Source organism: Protopterus annectens, chromosome 2.part1 (assembly GCF_019279795.1).
Source record: "Protopterus annectens isolate FY-2018-M chromosome 2.part1, PAN1.0, whole genome shotgun sequence".
Classification (NCBI taxonomy): domain Eukaryota; kingdom Metazoa; phylum Chordata; order Ceratodontiformes; family Protopteridae; genus Protopterus; species Protopterus annectens.
In genome coordinates this window covers 1,091,582,161-1,091,609,041 of record NC_056729.1, presented here as the reverse complement: position 1 = coordinate 1,091,609,041, position 26,881 = coordinate 1,091,582,161, and the positions used below count along the sequence as shown (strand labels likewise).

The window sequence follows — 26,881 nt, the reverse complement described above, 5'->3', positions numbered from 1 at the left end:
ACCAGATTCTGAATATGCATTGTGAGCATAAACCTGAATAAAATCCTCTCTTTGTGAGGTAGCTTCTGAGCTGTTGCACTATATTTTGACCAATGTTTATCCTGCTTAGTTTGCAAAGTAGAATATTATGGTTAACATTCTCATTGCTCTTGTCAGATCAATGAAGAACCCACCAGTAAATAACCCATCATTCATAGTGGAGTTTATAGTATGTACGGCAATATATTATGCAGCCATTATACTGAAAGCATATCAAAAAATCATGTTGTTGGTCACACATTGTGATCTAGAAGCTGCCTATATAGTATTTTATCAGGAATTTTTGCCAATTGCTATGCACACATCCACCATTTCTGAAAAGTTCAAGTCTGTTTTTCTTGAAAGCTAGACCATTGATTCATCATGTATTATACCTCAGACTAATCTGTCTCTTATTAATTAATCATGCAGCTCACTAAATTTTCAATTTGTGATTCAATTCTTAAGCTCTGTATCATAAGCAAATATATTCTTTGAAGGACTTTGTGCAATTGTAAAGAGAAGGTAGTGAATAAACATCAAATTCTTTCTAGTTGTACATCAATCCCCATTTTTTTCTCTTAATTCTGTTACTTTATATTTTTCACTTCATGAAAAGTAAACAGGTTAAATACTTTAAACATTTTTACAGCAATATGTAGAAATGCAGGGGTGGCCAAGGTGGGCCAGCAGTTAGCACTGTCACCTTACAGCAAGAGGTTCTCCATTTCAATTCTCAGCTGGGGTGCCTTCTGTGCGGAGTCTGCATGTCTTGAGCCCTTCTGCCAGCTTCCTTTCAGTTTCTACCTCTGCTTCATTCAACACCTGTATTACTCTTCTGTTAACCTTCTTTTGGCCTCATTGCTTCCCTCACACTTCTAGGTAGCAGTGATATTTTGTTAGCTCCTTTTAATCATTCACAACATTGTATTTCAACAGTACCTCACCTCAAAAAATAAACAAAAAGAAAAAAAAAACAAGAACTAGAGAGAGAGAGAGAGAGAGATTAGAGAGCCTGTAGCCAACATGAAATTTCAGGATCCAAGCTGAGCTGATGATGTGATGAACATCACCTAATATCTATCAGCTGAGTGTAGAGGTTTAATGAGATTTATTATTTAGTCCTGGGTTTAACTCCCAGAGTCCTAATTGGCCTACTATCTAACACTGAACGTGTCCCTTAACCTGACAGTGCATCCATATTTACCAGAATGAAGCATTTATACATTTTAGTTTACTCTGTCAAATATTTTAAATAAAATAAATCATAAAACACTTTCCTTCTTTTAAACTATTCCACCTAAAATTCTGATAAAAAGATGCATCTCAGATATATTTGGTCCTATACTGTCCAAGGTCTATGCTTTGTGTCTACAGAAAGATGTTTCTGCCCTTGAAGTCTCTGCCTTTACAATTATCTCAGTATTAAATCCCTTTTCATCAGTCTTAGAAAAGGTAATTATTTTCATATGGCATATTTTCTTTCCACAAACAAAATTGTTTTTCTTTCACATCATAACTTTCTGAAAATCTTTTGTCATCAGTGCTGTCCTATTTTCAAAGACTGAGCTCATGGGGAACAGCTTTAACTCTACAATGTCAATGCAGCAATTTTTATCTTATTCCTAGCGTACAGGATTGTTTACTGATACAACCATCTGGAAGCACAGTAACATTGATCTGGATTTACGTTCACTACACACTGATTTAGTAATTAATTGGCAAGTAGAATCTACAGAATAAAAAAATAAGAACGATCTGTGATGCTCTCAGCACCTCCTATAGTTAATTCCATGGGCTCTGTAATAAGTAAACACACACCCACACACACACACGTATATATATATTTTCAATTCAATTGAATTCAACTTTATTGTCATATGTACAAATGAAATTCTTATTCTGCAAATCCTCCAGCAACATATAAAAACAACAATTAACAGGAAAAAGCAATCTAAGATGATAAACAGACAATAATATAATAATACTGAGGACTTTGAATGTAACCAGTCTTTCCAACTCAGACTCACAAATATATAATGGCAAATGTTGCCCTCTATTCCTCTGTGTATCAATGATCATCTCTTTCTTTTTGCTGGTATTAAGAGAGAGATTACTGTTCCAACACTACTTCATAAAGGTTCTCCACTTCCCTCCTATACGCTGACTCATCACCCTTGGAGATCTGGCCAATGACTGTTGTATCATCGCAAATATATATACATATATATATATATATATATATATATATATATATATATATATATATCTATATAGGTAGATAGATATAGATATAGATGGAATACATGCATTACGTCAAATGGAGTCCCAAAAGCTTGACTTCAAAAGGTTGAATGGCAAAAAAACTAAAAAAACTAAAAAATAATGTAAACCTGTTACGTGCAGGGGGCAAGCCCTCTCATCTTCTGCTACTTATAAATACCAGGTCTGAGTGTTGGTAGCATATAGGTTCAACCTTTTTGTGGTTGAACTTTTTAAAGCTGACCTTTTGGTATTCAACACCACATCCATTTGATGTAATGGGTGTATCCCATACATGGATATACCCAGGGCTTTTTTGTGATGGTATGTGCTGGTACAACATACTGCACCTCAGTGGTGTCTTCTCCTTTAAGTAAAACCATGCTTGCATTACATGGTAATGAGTATGTAAAAATAAACATAATTTAAACTAGCCAATCTGAGCAGGTGAGAGAGAGAGAGTGTGTGTGTGTGTGTGTGTGTGTGTGTGTGTGTGTGTGTGTGTGTGTGTGTGTGTGTGTGTGTGTGTGTGTGTGTGTGCATGTGTGTGTGTGTGTATGTGATGTGTGTGTGTGTATATGTGTGTGCGTGTACGTGTGTGCATGTGTGTGTGTGTGTGTGTGTGTTGCTGTGTGAGAGAGAAGGTGTGTTTGTGTGTGTGTGTTGCTGTGTGAGAGATTAAGAATGTGTGTGCATACCTCTCAACCTCTTCAGTGAAGGAAATCTGGACAAAGTCTGATTGAATGGAGGACAAAACTAGGGACATATTTTAAATATTGCTCTTATAAACTTAGCGAGTTGCTAGAATAATAGCATTTGCACTAACATGCATTTTCTGCTAAGGATATGAAGTCTGAAACTCAAATGTACATCATTATTTAGTGACTGCAATCCTCAGATCTTCCCAATGATTTACCTGAATGATAACTTTGATGTGCAGTCAAAAAATATGAGGCAAAACTCTGTACATTCTGCAAAAATATGGACAGTTGAGAGGTATGTGTATGTGTGTTGCTGTGTGAAAGTGTGTGCCTTGCTTTGTGAGAGACAGTAATTGTGTGTATGTTGCTGTGTGAGAGTAGGGGTGTGTGTGCATACTTCAAGTGCAAGAAATCTGGACAAAGCCTGACATAATGGGGGGACAAAAATAGGGACAGATATTAAATATTGCTCTTATAAACTTAGTTGCTAGAATAATAGCATTTGTGCTAACATGCATTTTCGGAAGGGTATGAAGTCTGGAACTCAAATGTATGTCATTATTTAGTGACTGCAATCCTCAGATCTTCCCAGGGATTTGTCAGAAATTTTATGAGGAACAGTCCAAAAATATGAGGGATAAATCTGTACAGTCTGTGAAAATCTGGATAGTTGAGAGGTATGTGTGTGAGTGTGTGTGTGCGTGTGTGTGTGTGTGTGTGTGTGTGTGTGTGTGTGTGTGTGTGTGTGTGTGTGTGTGTGTGTGTGTTGCTGTGTGAGAAAGAGTAGGTGTGTGTCTGTGTTGTTCTTTGAGAGAGTAGGTGTGTGTGTGTGTGTGTGTGTGTGTGTGTGTGTGTGTGTGTGTGTGTGTGTGTGTGTGTGTGTGTGTGTGTGTGTTGCTATGTGAGAGGTATGGTATGTAATGTTCTAATTGGAGGGGGGTAGGTTAGTCAGTTAACTTGATCAGACTTGACCCTGCAACTTGGAGATGAGAACCTGAATCGTCTACACTAACTAACAGACTACTGAAGGAATTGTGAGCTTCAGTGGAGACAACAGCCTGACTCCTCTACACCAACTACTAGACTGCTGACACAATTGTGAGTTTGACTTTCAGTACATTTTCAGGAAATTATGAGTTTCAGTGCTTTTTCAAGGGAATGAGTTTCAGTGCATTTTCATGGAATTGTGAGTTTCAAGGGAAGATAATTTTACTATTGCTCATGCTAAGTCTGTTTTCATTGTGCAACTAACTGTTTTGTTTAGCAAATTGCAGTTGCTGTTTGTGCTGCAGAATTTGAAAGCAGCGTTAGAAGCATAATTACTTGCTGGTTTGTCAGTCATTACCTAATGCAATATTACCAGCTTACGATTTTTTAAATGTAACACAATATAGGCAATTAATTATTCAAGGGCAGCAGGCACTGAATTTGTAGATGAAACACTTTAATGTAATGTTGTTTGCTAGTAGCAACCTCTTTCTTAGTTACAGATTTCTTAAATGTGGAATTATTAGGATGACGTTTTACTTCTGCTGAGATTGTGCTTACTGACTGATGTTAAAGGACTGTAATGACAGATGTTTGAGTGGCCTTTTTCTGAAACTGGTGGTTTTGTCATTATTGGTTTATACATTTTGTTTCATTGCTTACTGGAAGAATGTTCAAAACTATAAATTTAAACACATTCTAACAAATGGTGCTGTATTATGCAAGGAATATAATTTAATGCAAATAGGAAAAGGAATCAAAGAATACATGTATGTATGCATGGCCCTAAAAATGTGTGCAAGGAGCCTATAGTTTGAAAACAGCCCAAAGGTTCATAGATTTATAGGTCCATAGGTGTTTACTAGGCTAACGACCCTAAGGGCCTTTTTAACCTAGCCATGCATCCCAAATCTCTGACAAGTTCTAATACCCTTGATAAGTATAAGCAGGGGCTTCAGAGATAAAACATTTACAAGCTAGGCTCTGGGAGATGAACCATTTACAAATTGCCTGTGTTCATTAAAGACATAGGTGCCAAACTAGGGATGAATTTCCTGTTCCCCATCCAATTGTGCACTTGAATTGAGTTAGGGAGGAACTCTGCTTTACATGGATGGGGGGCCTGGTCCAGAGACAGGGCAATCTCTGGGATACATACATGTCTGTCCAGTAGATTCTTTTTATATCACAGGCAAGATTCAAGTCCTTAGGACTGGTTATTCTGGTGCTGTTTGCTTCACAGATATGCAGGAGGTCCATCAGAGTAGGGTCTGACAATGTCCTGCATGCGAGGCATAGATCTCTCCTCAAAAGCCTGTAGGAGACAGAATAGAGGAATAGAGCCTTGAGGCAGTCTGCATAGGACATTTTACTTAAGCCATGTATTCTTTTAGTGAGGAACCTCTTGGGACATTCCATTTGTTGGATATGCCTGGTTAGGTACATACCAAAGGGGGCATTGTATGCAATGATAGTTCTGATGAATGCTGAATACAGTGGAACAATGACTTCCTTGGATTTATAAGTTGTGCAACATAGAATGATTTCCTCACACTATAAGCATGTGATGGTTAAAGGCTAGATTGGGTGTGTCACTAAGTCCCTGACTACTGGGTCAACTCTAAGGGATGTGCTGTTGGTATGTTAGTTACCAGGGGTGGATGACTTCCCGAAGGATACTATTATGCATTTCTTGGTATTTAGTTTTAGGATATGCTTGTGTCATGGTGCTGCGGTAGTGTTGTCGCCTCACAGGTAGATGTTGCCCGTTCGATTCTCAGTTAGAGCATCTTCTGTGTGGAAACATGCGTGAATGGGCGTTCCTTTATTGAAGGTTGTGCATTAGGCCCGGCAAGCCAGCACATAAAACTCTACTGCCAATCATTAGCAGACCGGAGTTCCGCTGTGGCGACCCCTAACCGGGAAAAGCCGAAAGACACAAACAAAAAAACAGTTACTTGTCTGTGCCAGCCTCTCCTGGAGAATATTTGTGTCAGTGTGGGATTTAATGACAGCTCCTAATTTGCAATAATTTCGGAAATTTAGTCAGGTAAACTTAATCCTCCACTGGCCAGATGCATTTTCTTTGAATGTGGGTATTAATGCTGTTTCAATGAATGTGAGCTTCAATGGCAGAAACGTTTACTGCTCATGGTAGGTCTGTTTTCATTGTGAGACTGTATTGTTTAGCAAATGGCTATCAGTGTTTGTGTTACTTTATTTCAATATCTGTAATTATTTTAGAAGTAAATAAGAAAACAGTATGCACACTGATAGGTTTGAAGTGTGTTTATGGTAAATGGGGAGAAATAGCCAAGTAATGGAACACTAAAATTGCTAGGCAGGGGCTCTTGTTGGGGGGGGGGGGTGCAAGACATTATATCTTTTTTACTTTTTAGCCTAACTAACCTCTTATACCACTGATTAGTCATAGTATATCTGCAAGGTTTGTACCTAAATGTAGAGGATCTAAAATGTCCTTCACCTCAAAACCCTGTCTTAATCTTCCTAGCTTTCATTTCCTATGTTATTTAATAACTGTTATTTCTGTCTGTATTGCATGCATATACAGAATGTCATAAAGGGTGCATCTCTTGTGATTTATGGCCAACAAATTGCAAAAATCATGAAACTTTTATTAACTTCTTCAAAAAGAGCACAAATAAACAATTATATTAACTGAAGGATGATGCAGGTAAATTTTAAGATTATTATCCACTATCATCCTTAATAATTTGCTGTGAGAAGTGACTTCAAATGTTGTAATACTAAGAAGATTTTATTTATTTATTTTTTCATGAAAGAAAATTTGGAGAAAAAAGAAGTATTTTTTTTTGGGGGGGGGGGGAGTAACCCAAATACTTTGTATGCATACCCTACCTTTTTGTTTATAAAAAAAGCACTAGATGTATCTGTATATATATATATATATATATATATATATATATATATATATATATATATATATATAGAATATAGAATAAATGTAGCCATATATATATATATATATATATATATATATATATATATATATATATATATATATATATATATATATATATATATATATATATATATATATAGAATATAGAATAAATGTAGACATATACATATATATATATATATATATATATATATATATATATATATATATAGAATATAGAATAAATGTAGACATATACATATATATATATATATATATATATATATATATATATAAACAAATGTCCTCTTACTAGGAGTGCCTCCATCTTCATCAACACGGGGAGTCCTCAGTCATTAGGTGAGTAGAACTTGACTGTAAGTTTATGTGTTTATTAAGATCTAAGGCCCAAACAGTTACTGTCTGTAGTCACCAATACACGTTGTCCAAATCACACAAATTATTTAGCATTCAATTGCTTTCTTATTTGCAGAGCTATTCTGTGAAATACCCAAACGTATAGTGACAACAATAAAAAGCAGTCAAAGTACTTGGTGTTTGCAAAAACTTAAACCATTCTGACCTTTGTAATAAAAGTTAAAGTAGTTCTTCATTTAGTGCTTTCCAAATTGTTGTCTGGGACTGCTGTGTTTCCAAACCTTTGCTGACTTTACACAACACTCAAGCATCAAACTAGAATCAGTTTGCAATAAAATGACAAAATTTGACAATATTTGCACATCTAAATAACACCACTGTGTAGTGCAGAATAAAAGGAACTGCTGGGATTTCATGATCAGTTTATGTTATATGCAGTTTCTGCTTCACATCTGATGTTTTGTCCATGATGCAACCAGACCACAACTAAGTAAATACTTAATGTGACACTATTCTATTAGAGAAATTTGCCCTGTTCCTACAGGAGAAACACTCATTCTATCAGAAATCACACTTTCTTTGTAGTTTCATGGGTTCTTACTAAGCTTACAACCAAGGAAACCAGCTGATCCACATCTTCCAGTACTGATGAGACATAGATAATGTCATCCATTAAGAAGACTCTCTCCATATACCCCCAGTAAAAAATGTGATCACACATCCAGTCATCCAGATTGGTTTTAAAGGTTGCCAGGAAAGTATTATTCTTGATAAATAAGAACAACCTGGTCCAGAAATGGAGGCTACATTGGGATACTTACCTTTCATGTAGACTCATTATTGATGTGACAATATAGGTTTAGGACTCTATAAAGCTGGTGATTGCTTTACCACTGGTTCAGTTTAAGTGAAAATTTTCACAGAGTGCTTGGTCATTCATAGCATGGAAGGCCAAAATAGATCAACCATTAGGATTTTATGTCACACAATCAGAGGACAGTGCTTTTAGTATATCATAGTACTTAAGGGCATTGAGATCTGAGATCGTTTTGGTGAGTTAAGACTGAGATGTCTCAAACTGACGTAGGTCTTTAGAAAGGTACATGCTGAAGGGTGCATTATATTCAATGACGAGTCTAACAAGAGCTTTGAAGAGATACCATGTAGGAAAAAGTTGTGTAAGGTAGAAACATTTTTAATCAATGGCACAGAAAGTTAAGGCTGTGAGCTGTAGTTTCTGTGATACAGTGTTTGATTCCCTCATCCCTCATTTGCCTGGTGTGTTGCCTTGAGCAAGTCACCTAACCAGACATCAATCCTGGGTCACCCCCTCAAAAGGGACTGTGTGCCCCATTGGGCCTAACTGGATAATAACTAAGTATTACTATTATTATCATATATGCTAAGCAGTAGTGATGATACATTTACCAAAGAAACTATATTGCATTTCTTGATGTTGAGGATAATCCCATGATCAATACACCAAGCATTTGTTTGAAGCAGCCTTTGCTGGAGAAATTGAATCTGAGAATAGGATTTGATAATCATTTGCAGTGTGGAATCCTGAGGAAACCTGGATAACCATAGTCCCTTGATAGTACATTTCATGTCACATATGTAGTAAAGAAGAAGGGGGCCAAGGACAGAGTTCTGTGGCATACTAATAGTGACAAGTTCCTGTCTAGATCAAATACTCCAGACAGAAATCTGCACAGTCAGAAATCTTCACATTCTGTGAAATTCTGGACATTTGAGAGGCATACCTCTCAACCTCTTAGAGCAAAATAATCTGGACAAATCCTAAAATGTTGGGGGACAAATGGGGACAGATTTTAAATAGTGCCCTTACTAACTTATAAAGTTGACAGAATAATAGGTTTTGCATTAGCATGAATTTTCTGAAGGATGTGGAGTCTTAAATGCAAATGTTTGTCATTATTTAATTACATCAGTCCTCAGCTATTTGCCAGAAAGGAACAGATTTTAGGAGGAACACACCAAAAATATGAGGCAGAAATATGGACATTCTGTGAAAACCTGTATAGTTGAGAGGTATGCTGAGAGGTATGAGTCATACAAGTCACTCATTCATTCAGTCTTTTGCTTTCCCTAAAGCTTTTGATGAGTTTTATAGTGGTGAAGCTGCTGTGTATCTTTTCTTGCATTGTCCAGCTCAAGTGTCTGCCTATAAAACATCTCTGCATACATTTTCTGCTAGTGCTTTTTATTTGTTAATATGGAGAATGTGATTCACCAGTCTATAAATAATATGCTGTTTTGCAGGAATTATAAGAATTATAGGAATCTGAAGACATTCATGGCTACTGAGTCTTGTGACCATTATCCATTACCATGTCCTACCATACACTGTACCTCCTCTCTCAAGGAGGGCTAGTCCAGTCAAGCCTGAGGTGAAATGAATACCCATCCAATTATCCAGGTCATTTCCGAAGAAAGATAGATTATCACACAGCTTATAAGGCGGGGGAGACTATTCCAGAGGTGAAGGAGATGCTTAGTAAGGAATCTGTCTCACTTGTTTTACTAACCTGTTGAAACAGGTTTAGATTCTTTGTGCTGGTGGATGTGGTTCTGTTTGATACAAGACATCTTGGACTACTCTGTCCCTGATTACTCACTTGGAAGACAAAGCATAGGTCTACTCTGAAGAACCTATAAGAAAAAGAAAAAGAGGAAAGATGATTTCAGTCTTTTGTGGTAGTTTAGGGATTTTAAGCCTGTAATCCTGTTTGTTAGGAACATCTTGGGTCTTTCCAACTGTTTAATACATCTGGTGAGGTACACCCCAGAAGGAGTGTTGTTTTCTATAATTGGTCTGATCAGTTCTGAATACAAACATCGGTAAATTTGGCTGATATTCCCTTGGTAATCAGCTGCATCAAATAGAAGTATTGGCTGAGAACTATTACTATATGGTGATCAAAGAGCAGGGAATTATCAATCTAAGTTTACGGGTCTCTAACTACATTTTCAGATTGATGTGGGGTATTGTTAATGCTGTAGGGTGAGGTGATGGGTTATCTGTAAAATACAACAATGCAGCATTTATAAATTAAAAGAAAAAACATATATATATATATATATATATATATATATATATATATATATATATATGGATCTATGTTGATCCATCGAAATTACGTTTCATCGAAACGTAAACCCTCAAACTCACTTTTACGAAAGTGCACTTTGTTGAAAATGCACTTTTGCAAAACACAAAATAACAAAAAAAAACCACTAAATCACATTTATGCAGGTGGGCAAGCTCCCCCCCCCCTGCACCGTGCACATTCGCGAAAGTGGGCTCATCCTTCTGTTTGTCGATTAAGTGTACTTTCGACAAACATGAGACATATATATATATATATATATATATATATATATATATATATATATATTTACATACATATATACAAACTTCATGATCACACCTACTTAAAGACCTTAAAGATCGAACAAATGACTCAAAATAAGTTAATCACTGCTGGTGCACACTTGGAAATCATACTGGCATGATTTCCAGTGGAAAATAGATCAGAGTTCTGGTCCTTTGTGCCTTTTGATTCACCAGTTGATGCTGGAAGAATTTTACCTCAGCCACCTATAGATACACCATTAATGTGCCCATCGGCCTCTTGCAGTCACCTATAGATTTACCATTAATGTGTCCATCAGCCTTTTACCCTTTATTGTTCCTATATGTATTGAATGCAGCTGCATAATTACTTTTTTGTATATTGAATATGGTACTGTACTCAATCTTTTCAAAAGTTCTGGTTTATCTAAAATTAGTAGTATGTGTTATGCTACACATTATTTATTGTGTATGTAAACTGTGGAGTTTATCTAAATGTACCTTCAGTAGAAATGAACAATTCCCAGATGAACATTACTTGATTTTGCTGTCCAAAAGTGATTCTGAATGGCTGTCCTACCATGCATTTTTTCTATAAAATTATATAATCATATTCACCATTTACAGTGATGCAGATGAGTTAGATCTACATAGATCAGCATCTGAAAATAAATATGTTTTTCCTTCAGTTTCTGCTTATAGATGCCCTTTAAAGTAAGTTATTTGTTATCAAATGGATGTATAATGCAAATAAAAAGTCAGCATCAGAGGTATATACACATTTTGTCATTGCTAAAAACAATCACTGTGCCAAAGCGGAGTCATGAGCGTGAACAAGGAAAATAAATAAATAGATGCTGTATAATTAGTCGTATCTGTTTTACCATGGGTTACATTAAACTGAAACTTTTTAAACGAAGCATAATCTTGTATGAATTCTGAGATGTTTTGTTTATTTATTACATTTTGTTACAAAGCATGCCTTGAGAACATCACATTTCTCTTAAACTAATCTTGTCAAGTATTTTGAAATGATCTATTACTAATAATCTATTTTCTTCATGTAGGGATGGAAGTACTCTTGTTGATTATAAAGTAATCACTGAGCTAGATGCCGTATCTAGAGTTTTAAATTCTACGTCTGAGGTGGCAGCACGGCTTCCTGACTACCAACTCATTCCCACTCCCATAGCTGCATACATTCAAGGTAATTACTATGTTTATATGTCAAATAATACAGTTTTTTTTTCTGTATTAGAATCAAGATTTCTTTACAGAAAATACATTGATAACCCTCGTTAGGATTTAAGGTGGAGAATATTGCACATATACCCAGTTAATGTTCAAAAGGCTGGAAAAGCAGATTTGCCGAATAGATACATGAATAACTGACTAGGACAGATTATCAAAGCACATCAAAATATATCATCAGTTCTAAGTAAAACCGTTTTTGCTGCTTTAATGAGTATGTGTAATCTGAGGGTCTATATCACATTGTTGAACTTTTAAAGGTTCGAACACTATATGGGTGACACCATATGTTTGAACTTTAAAAGTTCAAAAATGTAATTATAAAAACAAAAAAAAAACACAAAAAAATTACCTGAAGGTTGTAAGGAGGGGGACAAGCACCCCTGCATCCCCCACTTGGGGGGCTGTGCATCCCACACACACCCCCGCTACATAAATATACCAAGTCCGAGATTGCACTACATTGCAGGAATGGGAAAGCTTCCTTTATGGAGATCCCCATTGAAACATTCGAAGTTTTACAAGTTCGAACATATGGTTTCGACCATATGACATTTGAACTTGTAAAAGTTCGACAACGTGAATGGCACCCATAATCTGAGACTACATCTTAAAGGATGGACTGTGGACATTAGATATGCAATGTGCGCTATATGTATACTTGTATATTCCTGAATTTCTGGACATTATTTTTAAGATGCTTTAGGAAAAATAACTGTCACCTTACTTAAATGTGTTTTACTTTCTTTGATCATGTTTAAAATAACCCGGCAGTTTATGCAGGCTGAAAGCTAAGGATGTCCTCATCATGCCACAGAACATTTCATCTGGTCCAAGACAGCAAGAGTGATAAGGCATAAATTAAGTCTGAACAATTCAGAACTGGCATGCGGGGCCCTTTTTTATTATTATTATTTATTATTTGACATTTGTTAACTGTGTTGGTCCAACTGAGCCAAGGCCCATTTTCAGTGGAGACCTGAAGAAAAAAGCTCCAGTACATAGACGAAAATTATAATTGTACATAATAAATCTGAAATATCATTGTAAAAACATCAAAATTACAGAATAAGACTGGCATACACAGTAAATATAAGTAGTTACAGTAGGAAACATTTACATGGTAAATGGAGGCAATTTTTTTTTTTGTATTGTACTTCAATTCAAAATATGGGGTAGGAGAGTGGAATGTTAGAGACATATGAGAAGAAGAAGATAGTAAGGTGGGTTAAGTTTAGGAAAGGGAAGGTAAGTGAGTGAGACACATTTTCTGAATAAAGATACAATATGTAGAATATTATAAGAAAAGTGCATTTATGACTATATAATAATGTTTCATTTGATTTTAGGCTGTGTAGTCAAGCGATAAGTTAGGGCATGAATCTCTAGAATCCAGGGTTTCTGCATATATAAAATCCATCCATTCATAACCCCTTTTTCACATTTTCCACATGGGGTCAGGGTGTCACTTCAACATGCGTAATCATCTAGAGCCAAAATTCACACTTCTGGGTGGCAAGCCCTGCTGTGGTTATTCTTCCATATCACTCACACCCCCACACACTCACTAACATGGCCACTTTAAAGTGCCCAAGCCATCTACTGCATGTCTATGGAGTGTGGGAGGAAAACGGAGCACTGGAAGAAAATTCAAGTGAATGCAGGAAGGACATGCAGACTCCACACAGAAGGCCAAAAACTGAACCAGAAAACCTCTTGTGTGAGACAACAGCACTATCCACTGTGCCACTGTGCTGCCCATATCTGTGTCACTGTGCCAACCATGTGTAGAATGGCATGCTACTGATTTTCTGGGTCTATATTACATCACTGAACACTTAAAAAAGCAAACGGTGATTAGTCGACCCTATGTAAGCGAAAACTTACAATGTTGAACTGTCAGAACAGCGATTTTTTTCCAAGGGAAAAAAAATCGCTGCTCCAACAAAAAAAAAAAAAAAGAAAAAAAGAAAACACTTTAAAACATTACATTAAGTGGGGGGCTTCAACCCTCACACACCCACTACTTAAATATATCAACTCCAAGACCGCACTACAGTGCCGAAAATGGCAAAGTAATGAAGCAGCCAAGCAAATTCTTTCCCAGGGAAAGAATTCACTTAAAAGCTGCTTTGATATTTTGCCTTTTCAGTCTTTTATGTTCGAAGAAGATGCATTCGAAAGAATGCGTCTTCAGTCTTGTAATAGGAACCCGATTTTCTTAATACCAATCCTGTTCAACTTCATTGCATTAAACATAGCTGGCTAGTGACAGGCTTAGCATGATCAGAACTGCATATATATTTACCAGTGTAAAACAGAAAAAAGATGCATTACATAAAGAAATAAACTTAACCAAAATATTAGAATCCTTGTCATGTTCAGATCACCCATTCTCATTATTGTTAATTTACATACCAAGAAAGACAACCAATAATTTATCTCCTGGCATTCCTCAGAACTGTCTGTGTCTTGCATCTGTGAATTTCACTATGGCATTTGAGTACACAATCTCACACAGAAAAAAATGTTTAATGTGAACACTATTTTGATCTGTGGAAAGCGTCTTCCTTGCAGAAAAATATTGCTGTTGCAAAGAAAGGAGTTCTATTTTATACAAACTGAAAACTGACAAATCCATATTTTGAACACTGTTTGAAATAAAGAAGAAATCCCCTGGTAACATTCTTCTTATTAAGGCAATGCACTCAAATGTAATTCTGAAATTCACGAATACAGTTAAGAAAGGAAATAATGCAGATTATTTTTATATACTTTTTTACAGCTACTTAACAGTCAGACCTTCTGTCAAAAAGCTCATCTGTTTTCCCATTGGTGAGAAATAATCACCAGAAGTCATCATCCAGGCAGTCATCAGGGGTTTCTGTGGCTTGGCTCTAACCACTCCCCAAAAGGAAGACACAGGCACTTGCATACTGGATGTAAGGTCTTCCTCTTGCCCACATCCAAAGAAAGCTGCCCCTCTTATGTATTAAAAGTAATGCACCACTTTTTTCCAGTAGATGCAGGCACTGCAGATTTCCAGATGACCTCCATCCCATCAGAATGGGTAACCCAACATTGACTTTTCACTACTACTTACATCCACAGTGTTCCCCCAGCAGCTTGAACACTGCTTAATCTTAGATTGCCTAGTTTCTAATTAGGGTTTCATCCCACTATATCACATAGTTTGGGTAAACAAAATATATTGATTTGCTCTTAACTTCTAGGAAGGAAGCTAGGCAAAGAACATGACAACAGTTCTAATTTGCTTGTCTTAACTGTGTTTGTATGTTGCATAATGTTTCTGGGTTTTTTTCAGTCTTGTAGACAATCTACTCAATATTATTAATTTTAATCTAGTCATTTAGCATCACTGCTCAAGCAACATTAGATGAATAGCATTATTATTATTATTATTATTATTATTATTATTATTATTATTATTGTTGTTGTTATTATTATTATTATTATTATTATTATTATTATTATTATGACATTAATTTGCACACCGTTTACCTTACACGACATAAACCTTGCTCAATATGCATAGCATTAAAAAGCTTAGTTCAAGGGTTAGGTCAGAAACACAAATAAAAAGAGTCAATGCATAAAATCAGGTACATATTTAACACACTTGTTGTTTTCACTTAGAAATTAGTTACAAGAAGACAATGCAATTTATAAAAGAATAAAGAAGACAATGCAATTTATAAAGAATAAGATGACTGTAACAGTTAATTAACTGCAGACTTCTCAAGTGTCCGCATTCTTGAAGAATGTTCCTATTTTTTGACATAATTTACCCCAACATATAATCTACCTATTTTTGGAAGTACATCCATATTTTCAGGCCTGATTTATGCCTTCATATAATATTCCAAATCCCCTTCGTCACACATGTTTTTTTTTAAGCTGTCTAATACGCAGTCAGTTGTGCTACATGACCAACATAGTTCTCACCTATTCAGATTTTCACAGAATGTCCAGATTTTTGCTTCATAATTGTCATCTGTTCCTCATAAAATGTGTGTTTTTTTGACAAATCATTGGAGATGACATTTAAATTTCAAACCTCATATCCTAAAGAAAAATGAATGCTAATGCAAACCTGGTATTGTAACAACTATCTACTGGTGCAAGGACAATGGTCTCAAATTACATGTAAAAAATGTAGACTAGAGTAGTTCATTTTGGTAAACAAAACAGTTTCACTTCCCATATGGGTGATATGCCACTCAAATCAGACACTGTTGTAAGGGATTTAGGCACTCTTGTTGATAATTCCTTATCTTTGAAGAGCATGTCTTCAAAGCAGTCCATAAAGCCTTTTATCTGGCTCATCTAATTTCCAAAGGCATCTCCACTAGATTCAAAGAAGTCTTAATTCCCCTTTATTTGTATCTCATTAGACCCATTATTGAGCATAATGTACCATTTTGCATGTTTTCACTCAACTTGAAAGACCTCAGAGATTCATAACTAAAAAGATTAGTGGCCTCAAAAATCTTAGTTATCTGGAGAGACTGTTAGCCCTTTCTCTGTAATCAGTCTCTTACAAATTCCTCTGTGTAGATCTGTGTTTAGCCTTTCCAGCCATGAGATATCCAACCCTATCTGACCTCCTATTCTTTCATAGAACTAATGGCACCTCAAATACTTTGTTAAAAGAAGTAAACCTTCATAAGCAGGTAAATAAGACATGCTGGCATGATAGACACATATCTCAATGTATTACACCATTCTGGAACAGACTTCCACTACATGTTAAGCAGAGTAACACCCTGGGCAGTCTCATATTCTCCCTTGGCCTATTTTGTTTTGCTTTCCTTGAAGCTAGAGGTAATTTCCGAATAGGGTTTTGGCTAGGCTTGTAATAAACTGCAGACTGATTGCCTAGTATTAACATATATAAGAGCAATATTTAAAATATGTCCCTATTTTTGGACCTCTGTCCCCCCATTATATTTTGCTTAGTACACATTTCTTGAACTAAGATGTTTTATTTATTTATTTATTTATTGACATTTGTTAACTGGATTGGGCCAACTGGGTTTGTGGCCCATTTTCAGTGGAGACCCGAGGAAAAAAGCTCCAAAAAATGCAGTTACATGAAAAACAATATCACAATTAAACATTTTTAAGCACATACCATATATGAGAGATGGTACAAAGATCAAAATAACAAATCTGTTAATACAGCATGAATAAAAACAAAATAGACAGCTTACATGATATGACAAAACCACAATGGGCCGGATTCACGAAGGCTTGCATGGAATCTAAGAGTAGAGTAAGACTCCAGACAGCCAATATGTTTGCTGAGCGATCCAGGAACAGCCGGCAGGGGCGTGTATGAGAGCTCCTAAGACTACCCTTGCACGGACAGTGTTATGTTATGCAAATTACCTCATTTGCTGCTGAAAGCTATGCAAATGAGGTAAATTTGCGATCCAGGAAGCACTAACCTGTCCGAGTAAGAGTAGTGTTATTTGCAGAAATGTACTCCGTTGGTAACGGAGTAGCGTTCTGCAAATAGCAAAACGGAGCTATGACAGCTCCAAATAAAGGATGCATCCAGTTGAGGAAGCATGCCAATGGCCAAATATAAGGCCACTGGCATTTTTATCCTTTGCAAAATAATAAAAAATATATTTTTCCCCCCGATCTCCGATGTTTAAGCGTAGCACAGCGCCACAGAAACGTGCGGCGCTCTAAAAAACAGAAAAAAAATAAATAAAAGCCAAAAGTAGGCATTTTATTAAAATATTCATCTGCCATGTAGGTGAATGGCAGGCTGAAAACAACATGGCTACTGAGTAGTGATTGCTAAGGGGGGAAGCTCAGTCTGAGAGATGTAACCAAGCATTACTAGGCAATCCTAAGCAAATGAGGATAAGGATAGTGAATCCCAGTTTTGCCTGCCATGTGAACCATGTCCCTAGAATGTAAGAGTGGGATTAGGGGAGTAACAGAGTAGAAAACAGGTGACTTCATGAGGGGGTATGTATCAAAGACTGTAAGCTTATTGGAGCAGAGTGGCATGTGTTTGCTGTAAGTGACTCAGGACTGGAAGAGGCGTGTCTACAGTTGTCTTAACTGAAACTCAGAAACCGAAGGTGTACGCCGTGGATATCACCAAAGTTTCTTGCAAAGATGCTTACACTGTGTGCGTGCGTGTGCGTGCCTGTAAACCCGTCTAAGCCTGTGTGCACATGTGTGTGCCCGTGTAAGCTTGTGTAAGGCTGTCTAAGCCTGTGTGTGTGCATGTGCACCCGCCTAAGCCTGTGTAAGCCCGTGTAAGCCTGTGTGGTCATGTGTGCGTGTGTTTGCGCTTGTTTGCGCACCACTGCCCCCTGTGGAAATAGAAGGGAAAAGGAAGGAAAAGAAGTAGTAGGAAGTTAAACAAGGAGAACTAGCAGACCTGCCAGGTGAAATCAATCAGAATCAGCCAATTACACAGGCAGTACACTAGCCCAGCCCAGCCCAGCACTTAAAACTCTGCAAACAACATTCCCCCATGTTTTTCTCAGAAACACTGCAACACTGCAGTCTACAAAGAAGTGAAAACTTAAAAAGCTCAACTGAGACAAAAAAATGTTAGGGGCTGCCATTGCTATTATAAGGCAACATGTGCAAGATGCTGAGGGTGGTGCCAATGTGAATGCTGCTGAGCAACCCACAGTGAAGAGACGGAGAAGAGTGCACAGACCCAGTGTAACCTATCAGGGGCTACATGAGCTGGAGATAGTGGAGCACTATAGAGTGGACAGAGACCTCCTGCAGCAAATTGGTGAGCTGTGCAGGCCATGCCTCACACACAGACCCAACAGAGGGGAACCCATCCCAGTGGAAACCAAGGTATGTGTTGGCCTAAGAATACTAGCAACAGGTACCTTCCAGAGACCACCTGGTGGTATGATGGGGATATCACAGGCATCAGCATCCAGGGTACTGCACCAGTTCCTGAATGCCATGTCAGCACATGTCGGTGATCATGTGTACTTCCCCAATTCCTGTGAGGTATTGGCCAGCAATATGCGACTCTTCCAGCAAATAGTGGAATACCCTGAGGTAGTGGGTGCAACAATTGACTGCACACACATACACATCAAAGCACCAGCCGGTGAGCGGGGTAGGGCCTACATCAACCACAAGGGCTTCCCCTCCATCAACTGCCAGGATGTGTGCGATCCCAGGGCATAATACTGAATGTGTGTGCTCGCTGCCCTGGAAGCTACCAGGATTCCCATATCTGGCATCTGATGCAGCTGTACCAGACATTTGCCAATGGGGACATCCCTGACGGTCACCTAGTGGGGGATGCTGGATATGCACTGGAGCCGTGGCTGATGACACCCATCAGAAATGCAAACACACCTGAACAAGAACTCCATAATGAGGCACACAAACAAACACGAAATGTAATTGAGCATGTGTTTGGGATGCTCAAGTCATGGTTCCAGTGCCTGGACACATCTGGTGGAGCCTTGCAGTACTCACCAACTACATGTACCCAAATTGTCATGGTATGTGCCATGCTACACAATATGATCCTGCGAAAACAGCTGCAGCAGGAACAGCATGGGGCAGGGCCAAACAGCCCCCCACCATTGCCAAGGCCTGCACAGGCACAGCGTGACTCAGAGGAGGAACAACCTGAGCCTGCCCCAGTAGGCAGAAGGAGGCGTGCCCAGTATGCCTTGGCCTTGGGAAAGAAGCAATGCATAGCACATACACTGGCTCAGTAGGAACCCTGGAAATTATACCTCTCTCTGACTCGCACATAAAATAAAAGGGATGCCTAACTTGACACTACCTGTTTCCAAACATGTATAGGGAGTGTAGTATGTGCATCCGACATAAGCAGCCCTGCAGCACCACCTGAGGCATGATTGCCATGTTTTAAGCAATATAAATCAGTGCTAAGCAGCTTTTACCAATATTTAGTATATGTAAACAAAATTGCCTGTGCTAACTAGCGCAATGTCAGCCAATGTTGAACAATGTTGGGCAAGGTCAGGCAAAGTTGAGCAAAGACAGGTAAACATGCTCATATTGGCTTTACTGTCCCTTAAGCAGTCTGGTCTGCCCAGCATGAAAATAAAAAGCTGTAACAGGGCTCGAACCCAGGATACTGTGCACTATAGTCACAATACTGAACCACTAAGCCATGATTGCATTTCAGTAGCGCAGACACAGCAGGACAATGTTACAGTAATGCAAACACAAAGAAATGCTGTAACATGCCCCTAAAGATGCATATGAGTAACCTCCCCCACAGGCCTATGCAGACAGAGAACATCAGGTCAGGCGGTGTGATGTGGGTTGTGTAGGCTATGAAGTTGCAATCTAATATATGTGGCATTGGACGCTAAGAAGTGTACAGTAGTATGCCTCAAGCCAGTACGATAGGCAACAGTACAGACTGAAATGGTGTACCGTACATAGCAGTGCAGGCATAGCAAATGTGTATAAGTGTCAGGTGAACCCCTCATTGTATGTACACCCACAGTAACAATCAAGTGTGCCCCTGGGTAGAAATGTACAAAGAATAGCTGCCCCCCCTGTATGTAGAAATGTTGATAAGTCTATGCAAAGTGTCTCATGGAAGCCCTGCAGGCACAGCATGATCCCTGTTGATCTATGACACAAAGGTGAGGCCTGCTGTAAAAATACAACTTGATTTTCCATACACATATAGTATAAATGTCTATACTGGGCATGCTCACACACTCCAACAAATGTAGTGGATTTCATTCAGCATCACACTGAAAGGTCATACTGGGCATGCTCACATACATGCCAAATACGGAGGTGATAATAAGGGATCTATGGATAAATGTGGATAGACATCTCTACTTCCAGAAACACATTCACAAAGTTGTGAGAAAATCATGCTATGTGTTCACGCAAACTGCCAAGGTCTGTGCATGTAGGTCAAAGGAGATTCCCAGTACTCATCAGTCATCAGACCCATCAGAGAGTACCACAACACCCTTGTGATGAATCTGACTAGGCAAGTTCAGCAGCCAGAAAGACCACTGAAGTACCCTAAAAAGAGGATTACTGGCCTCAAACAGTTGCCCCTTGCAACAAGACTGAATGTAACCCAGTCTGTACTCTGTTGCATACTGTCTACTCAGGAGATCTCTGCCCAACAGATAGGTCCATGTCATGGCTACACTTAGATCTGTTCTGAGTTACAGCTCAATGGCACTAAATATACAGACCCAAGTGATATTGCCAACATCCTGGCAGATAGGATCAGTGTTAACTGTACCCCCCTCTCACCCATGAAAGAGCACATCTCTATAATGGAAGACTGAAAAGTTGCTGTCATCACGGCTGCACAGGTAAAAAACACTCTCCAAAGCCAGTATCACAGCAGCCATGGGACCAGATAATTTCACAGGCTATGTTCCACACAAACCACAGAATGAACAGGCACCACACTGACGTACCATGTGCAGTCATAGCCTCACCTCATGCTTTGTGCCTTTTGAATGGTGCGCAGTGACGGTTATCCCACTACACAAGGGTGGAGACACCATGGACCCCAGGAACTAGCGCCCCATTAGCCTGACGAGCCTGCTCTTCAAGGCCATGGAATGTATCATCATACAACATATAAAAAATTACATTTGTAATCCACAAACCCTGGACCACAACCATGTTGGGTTTGTAAAATGCATATCATGTCACCTAAACCTGATAGATGACATTGAAGCAGTCAACAGAACCGTCAACAAGGGTAAGGTGGTTCACACAGCCTATGTTGATCCTGCCACAGCTTACAACACCACCCCACACTCTGGAAATATAGATAAACCCACTAAACTAGGTATAAATTGGTATGTCACAAGATGGGTTGCCAACAGACTTACTGACAGAACACACACTGTGAAAGTAGCAGACTCCAAGTATGACTTTGGACCAGTGATGAGTGCAGTACCACATGGTCCAGTCCTGTGTCTTGTCCTGTTTAGTATCTACTTTCCTGAAGTAAACTTTAACATGGAAAGTCTGTGGCTACTGAAGTTTCCAGAGGACTGCAAACTAGGAGCCATAATTGTAAACACTAAAGATGTGGACATTCTACAAAAGGGCCTCACTGAGACAGATGGCTGTTGTCAAAGCCATGGGCTCTAGCTCAATGCCAAAAGGTGCACTGTCATCCCCTTTGTTAAAAACTCTGTAGCCAAGAACTACAACATAGGCGGTAGTATACTTAACACTGAAAGTGTGACAAGAGACCTTGGGTCACAGGTGGACACTGGACACAACTGTGATAATCACATCCCCACAGTAGTCAGGAAACCCTGCTATGTGGCACACCTCATCACAAAATGTGTCTCATGCAGAATAGAAGAGGACATTGTTCCCCACTACTCATCACTCACTAGAACTATAATTGAGTACAACACCACTTTTGCTATGTACCTCACAAGACAACTACAACAACTTGAAAGCCTGCAGCAATACCTCACAAAGAGCATTAGCAGCCTGAAATACATGCCATACACAGACCATCTCAAAATGCTCCATCTGTACTCCCTTGCATATCACCTACTCAGATGTGTTCACTGCCTAACATACAAAGCTATGTCAAATGCAGAGCTGTTGGACATGCTCCACGTAAAACACTCACAATCCCTCTGACCTTCAGACCCAAAACCATGAGTGAAATACAAAAGGAAGGGGTGTACCCATTTACCTTATGGATACCCACACCTTCAGGTTAGTGGCACAGCATGAGGCCTTGGAGACCATGCAAGTGCAACTAACATTGGGCAAAGCTGCTCATCATATTGTAGCCTGCTACAGATCACCTACCTTGTCACAGGAACCTCACTCAGTGTTCCTGAGAACAGTGGAAAATATAAAGGTCCTATCAAACACCATTATATGAGGTGATTACAACTACCCAAACATTGAGTGTGAGAATTACTTGTGTACAATGTCATTTGCCCAATGTTTCCTAGAGTTTAAAAGCTCTAACACCCTGGAACAGCTAGTCATCATGCCCACTAGAGGTGACACCATACTGGACATGATCATCACCAACATGGGGTACCAGTGTTCCACAACAGAGATAAAACCCTCGCTGGTAATATCAGATCATAAAGTAATCACACTGGACATCCACATCCCGTCCCCCCACCCAGTCAATTAAACCACCGTGAAGACATTTTCAAAAGCAAACTGCACACGTCCCAAGACCAAAGTGGAAAGTTCCAAAGCCCTCTTGCTATAGGATAATGGTATACAATCTGCCGAATCAGTTACAAATGCATCCTATGAGCATCTACAGGTATGCATGGATCGAGACATCACAAATAAAACCAAGATGCACTCCTCCAAAAATAAGAAAACAATCTGGTGGTCATTGCCCATAAATAAGCTAAACAACAGAAGGAGGAAACTAACACCTGATAGAGCCAACTTCACTAAAGGAAAAGCATCACTGATCATTATTAGGAAGAAGCAATGATCGCTCATAAAATAATTCAAGGACACTTTCAAAAGACAAATTGCCAATGACTGTAAGAATAACAACCACAAAGCCTGCGGTAGCTATACCAGACATGTAGGTGTCAACTTCCAAATATGCTATCAGCTACTGACAAATGGCAAAGAATACACTGAACCAACTTTCATTGCCCACATCCTGGGGGACACGTTCAGTGTAAACTTCCCCCATCACCCCCAAAAGGGCCTGTGTCCATCACAGAATGATGCAGAGCCCCAGACGTCATGGACATGCAGGTAAAGACAGCCCTCTCCAAAGCCAAGAACACAGCATCAATGGGACTGGATGGTGTCCCAGGCTGCGTCTTACACTAGGCCCAAAAAGAACTACACCCTCACCTACATTCACTGCCCAGACTCAATCGTACCACAGGGTATGTACCCAAAAAATGGCATACACTAACAGTCATCCAGCTCCACAAAGGGGGTGCCACAACAGAACCTGGAAACCATTGCCCTATATGTCTACTCAGCTTGGTCTACAAAGCTATTGAGCAAATTGTCATAGAACCCATAAACAGAGACATTGGGGACCTCCAGACACTGGACTCTACACAACCTCGCCTTGTTAAAGGCAGATCCTGCCTCCTAAACATAGTTGACTTACTTCAAACAGTTACCAAGGACATAGAAGGAGGTGAAAGTAGTCCACACAGCCCACCTGGACCTCACTAAGGACTTTTTACACCATTCCCCACTCTGTCATCATGGACACGCTTACCAGCCTGAACATTAACAGTTATGTCAGAGGATGTGTGGCCAAATGGCTCACAGATCAAACATACATGTTCAGAGTTGTGGGTGCCATGTCTGACTCTAAGACTGTCACAAATGGTATCCCACAGGTCTTGGTCCTGGGACCCCACCTGTTCAGTAGACACTGCTCAGAGGTACAGGCAAGCATGGGAGGAGTATGGCTGAACAGGTTTGCAGATGACTGCTAACTGTGGTCCATAATCGACTATATGGCTGACACACACATCCCCCAGAAGGGGCTTACAGAGACAGATACCTTGTGTCAAAACAATGCTCCAAGAAGAATGCCAAACAATGCATAGTCATCCCCTTTGGCTAAAACAAAATGCAAACAAATTACCACATAGGTGGTATTCCAGTATGTATGGAGAAAGTCATGAAGGCCCTGGGGACACAGTTAGACAGTAAACTCTCCTTTGATGATCACATGGCCAAAGTGTTTAGACATTCCTTCGATGTAGCCCACCCAATCTTACCTAATGTAACTCACGTTGTCTAGTCTGATGATGTCACCATCCTACAAATATACCTGTGGGAAATAGAACTCACAGTAATGTGTATAGTGTGTCGTGTAAATGTGTACACCTGTAGTATCATAAACCCGTTAGGTAGGGGTTTGAATCCTGCATTTGGCAAGTGTTTGTGTGTGATCTACTTGCAGAGGAGTGACCTTTTTGGGGAATACTCAAACACCTTAAAAGTGGTATACTAATCTTTGTCAGGTCTGATGATGTCACCATCCTACAAATATAGCTGTGGAAAAGCGAACTCACAGTAATGTGTCTAGCACGTCGTGTAAATGTGTACTTCTGTAGTATCGTAAACCAGTTAGGTAGGGGTTTGAATCCTGCACTTGACAAGTGTGTGTGTCTGTTTGTGTGTGATCTCCTTGGAGAGAAGCAACCTTTTTGGAGAGTACTCAAACACCTTAAAAGTGTTATACTAATCTTTGTCAGGTCTGATGATGTCACCATCCTACAAATATACCTGTGGAAAAGGGAACTCACAGTCATGTGTATAGCACGCTGTGTAAATGCATACTCCCGTAGTATCATAAACCAGTTAGGTAGGGGTTTGAATCCTGCACTTGGTGAGTGTGTGTGTGTGTGTGTTCTATGTGTGTGACACTGTTGGTCAATGGGTTGTGGGTTTTGCTTTTACTACTGTATGACATATCAGTATGACACCAGTATGTGCATTGCACATGTGAGGTAGCTGTGTGGTAATTACATATACTTACATGTGACCTCAATTATTGCATGTGTGGGAACCCTGCTTTCTCCAAGAACACATCTGTCATCTTTTCAAGAGTGTGCTGCTGCTTTCCAGACCTTAGGTCACATCTGTATGCTTGTGACAAGGCCAGCCACTGCAGTGATCCCTGGCCTAGGTCAACTGTGTCACACACACTCATTACGGTTTCTATAGAATTGTGTGAGTGAGGGTTTATGGCCGAGGTATATGTCAGACCTGTTAAAACGCAGCAAGGTCTATCAATGATGGCTATTCATTATAGGTGTACAACAACTTTGTGGATATGCATGCAGACCCTTTATTGCTTATGTGATCCACCGAGGGATTTAAACATACCTTTGGAAATGTGATTATCAAAGGAGAGATGACGTACCACTTGGTTGCATGTACACATCGGTACCTGTTCTTCATGTTGGTGGCTACTACCTATGTGGTACTGTGCGGATACTATGTTCCGTAAAGGTGGGTGACTATGCTTTGGTTGGCTTATAGCTTTACAGCATGGGTTTGACAACAGGGATCTGTCTGTGTGATACCCTTGTGGAGGATGTGTGTGTCATCTGGAGAATGCATTATAGGCCACAGTATGCATTATGAGACGTGGACGGACATATCCCTACTTTGATTGCTTGTACCTAAGAGAGCTATATGCCAAACAGGAGTGGTCTCAGTAATGGGTGCAGGTGAATACCACTGGTTACTGGCATAGTATAGTACCTGAAGGATCCAAATGTTACTGTGTGTCCTACATCTGTGTGTCAGTTGTCAAGACATCATCTAACGATTGGTTATGGTCAGGCTGTTGAAGTTATGTAAACTACAAGAATGCAAAACAATGACAGATGGTAACACTATCACTCACAGCACAGTGTCAAACCATGTCATACACACATGTGTATACACAAAAAAAACAGTGGTTTGCCAGGTAAAGCACCCTCAATGGAAGAAGAAAGACACAAATGCAGTAAAATCCGAGGTGTGCACCATGTGCTGTGAGGACAGAACTCTGTCCAAGTAGCTGAACAACAAGTGAATAAAGTTACACTCTCAAGTCGATAAAATCCAAGGTTTATTAGTAAAAACCATAAAAACGAACTGCAGTGGTAAGCGCTTTCATGTTGTACCCAACGCTTCATCAGACATCAAATGCAGTAAAAAATACCCCTTATAAACAAATTCAAATTCAAACAGACAAATCAGATCATGAAAGTAATTAAAGAAACAGGATATTGAATTAAAATCAATTAAGAACAAATAATGTGTTAATTACCCATGCAGTCAATGCTTGAGGGGTCTACTAGAAAGAAAAGGCTTAAGTGTAAATCTGTCATTGAGTCCAAACCTATGAGCTTGTAGCTTTAGAATCCATTTCCTTCCCTCTCTTCACGGTTCCTGATGTTACCTAATCTACCTCCTTTGTGTACTAACTCCAAAACCCTG

At 39.1% G+C, this 26,881-nt stretch overlaps 1 protein-coding gene across 1 annotated transcript in view; it reads left to right on the top strand.

The window, feature by feature from the left end:
- The window catches only part of LOC122794947 (uncharacterized serine-rich protein C215.13-like), a 796,115-nt gene that overhangs the window by 656,862 nt on the left and 112,372 nt on the right, over positions 1-26,881 (top strand). Inside the window, exon 8 of the mRNA XM_044063540.1 lies at positions 11,713-11,852. Within this exon, the coding sequence (XP_043919475.1) occupies positions 11,713-11,852 (140 nt within the window). The remainder of the gene's footprint in view (positions 1-11,712; positions 11,853-26,881) is intronic.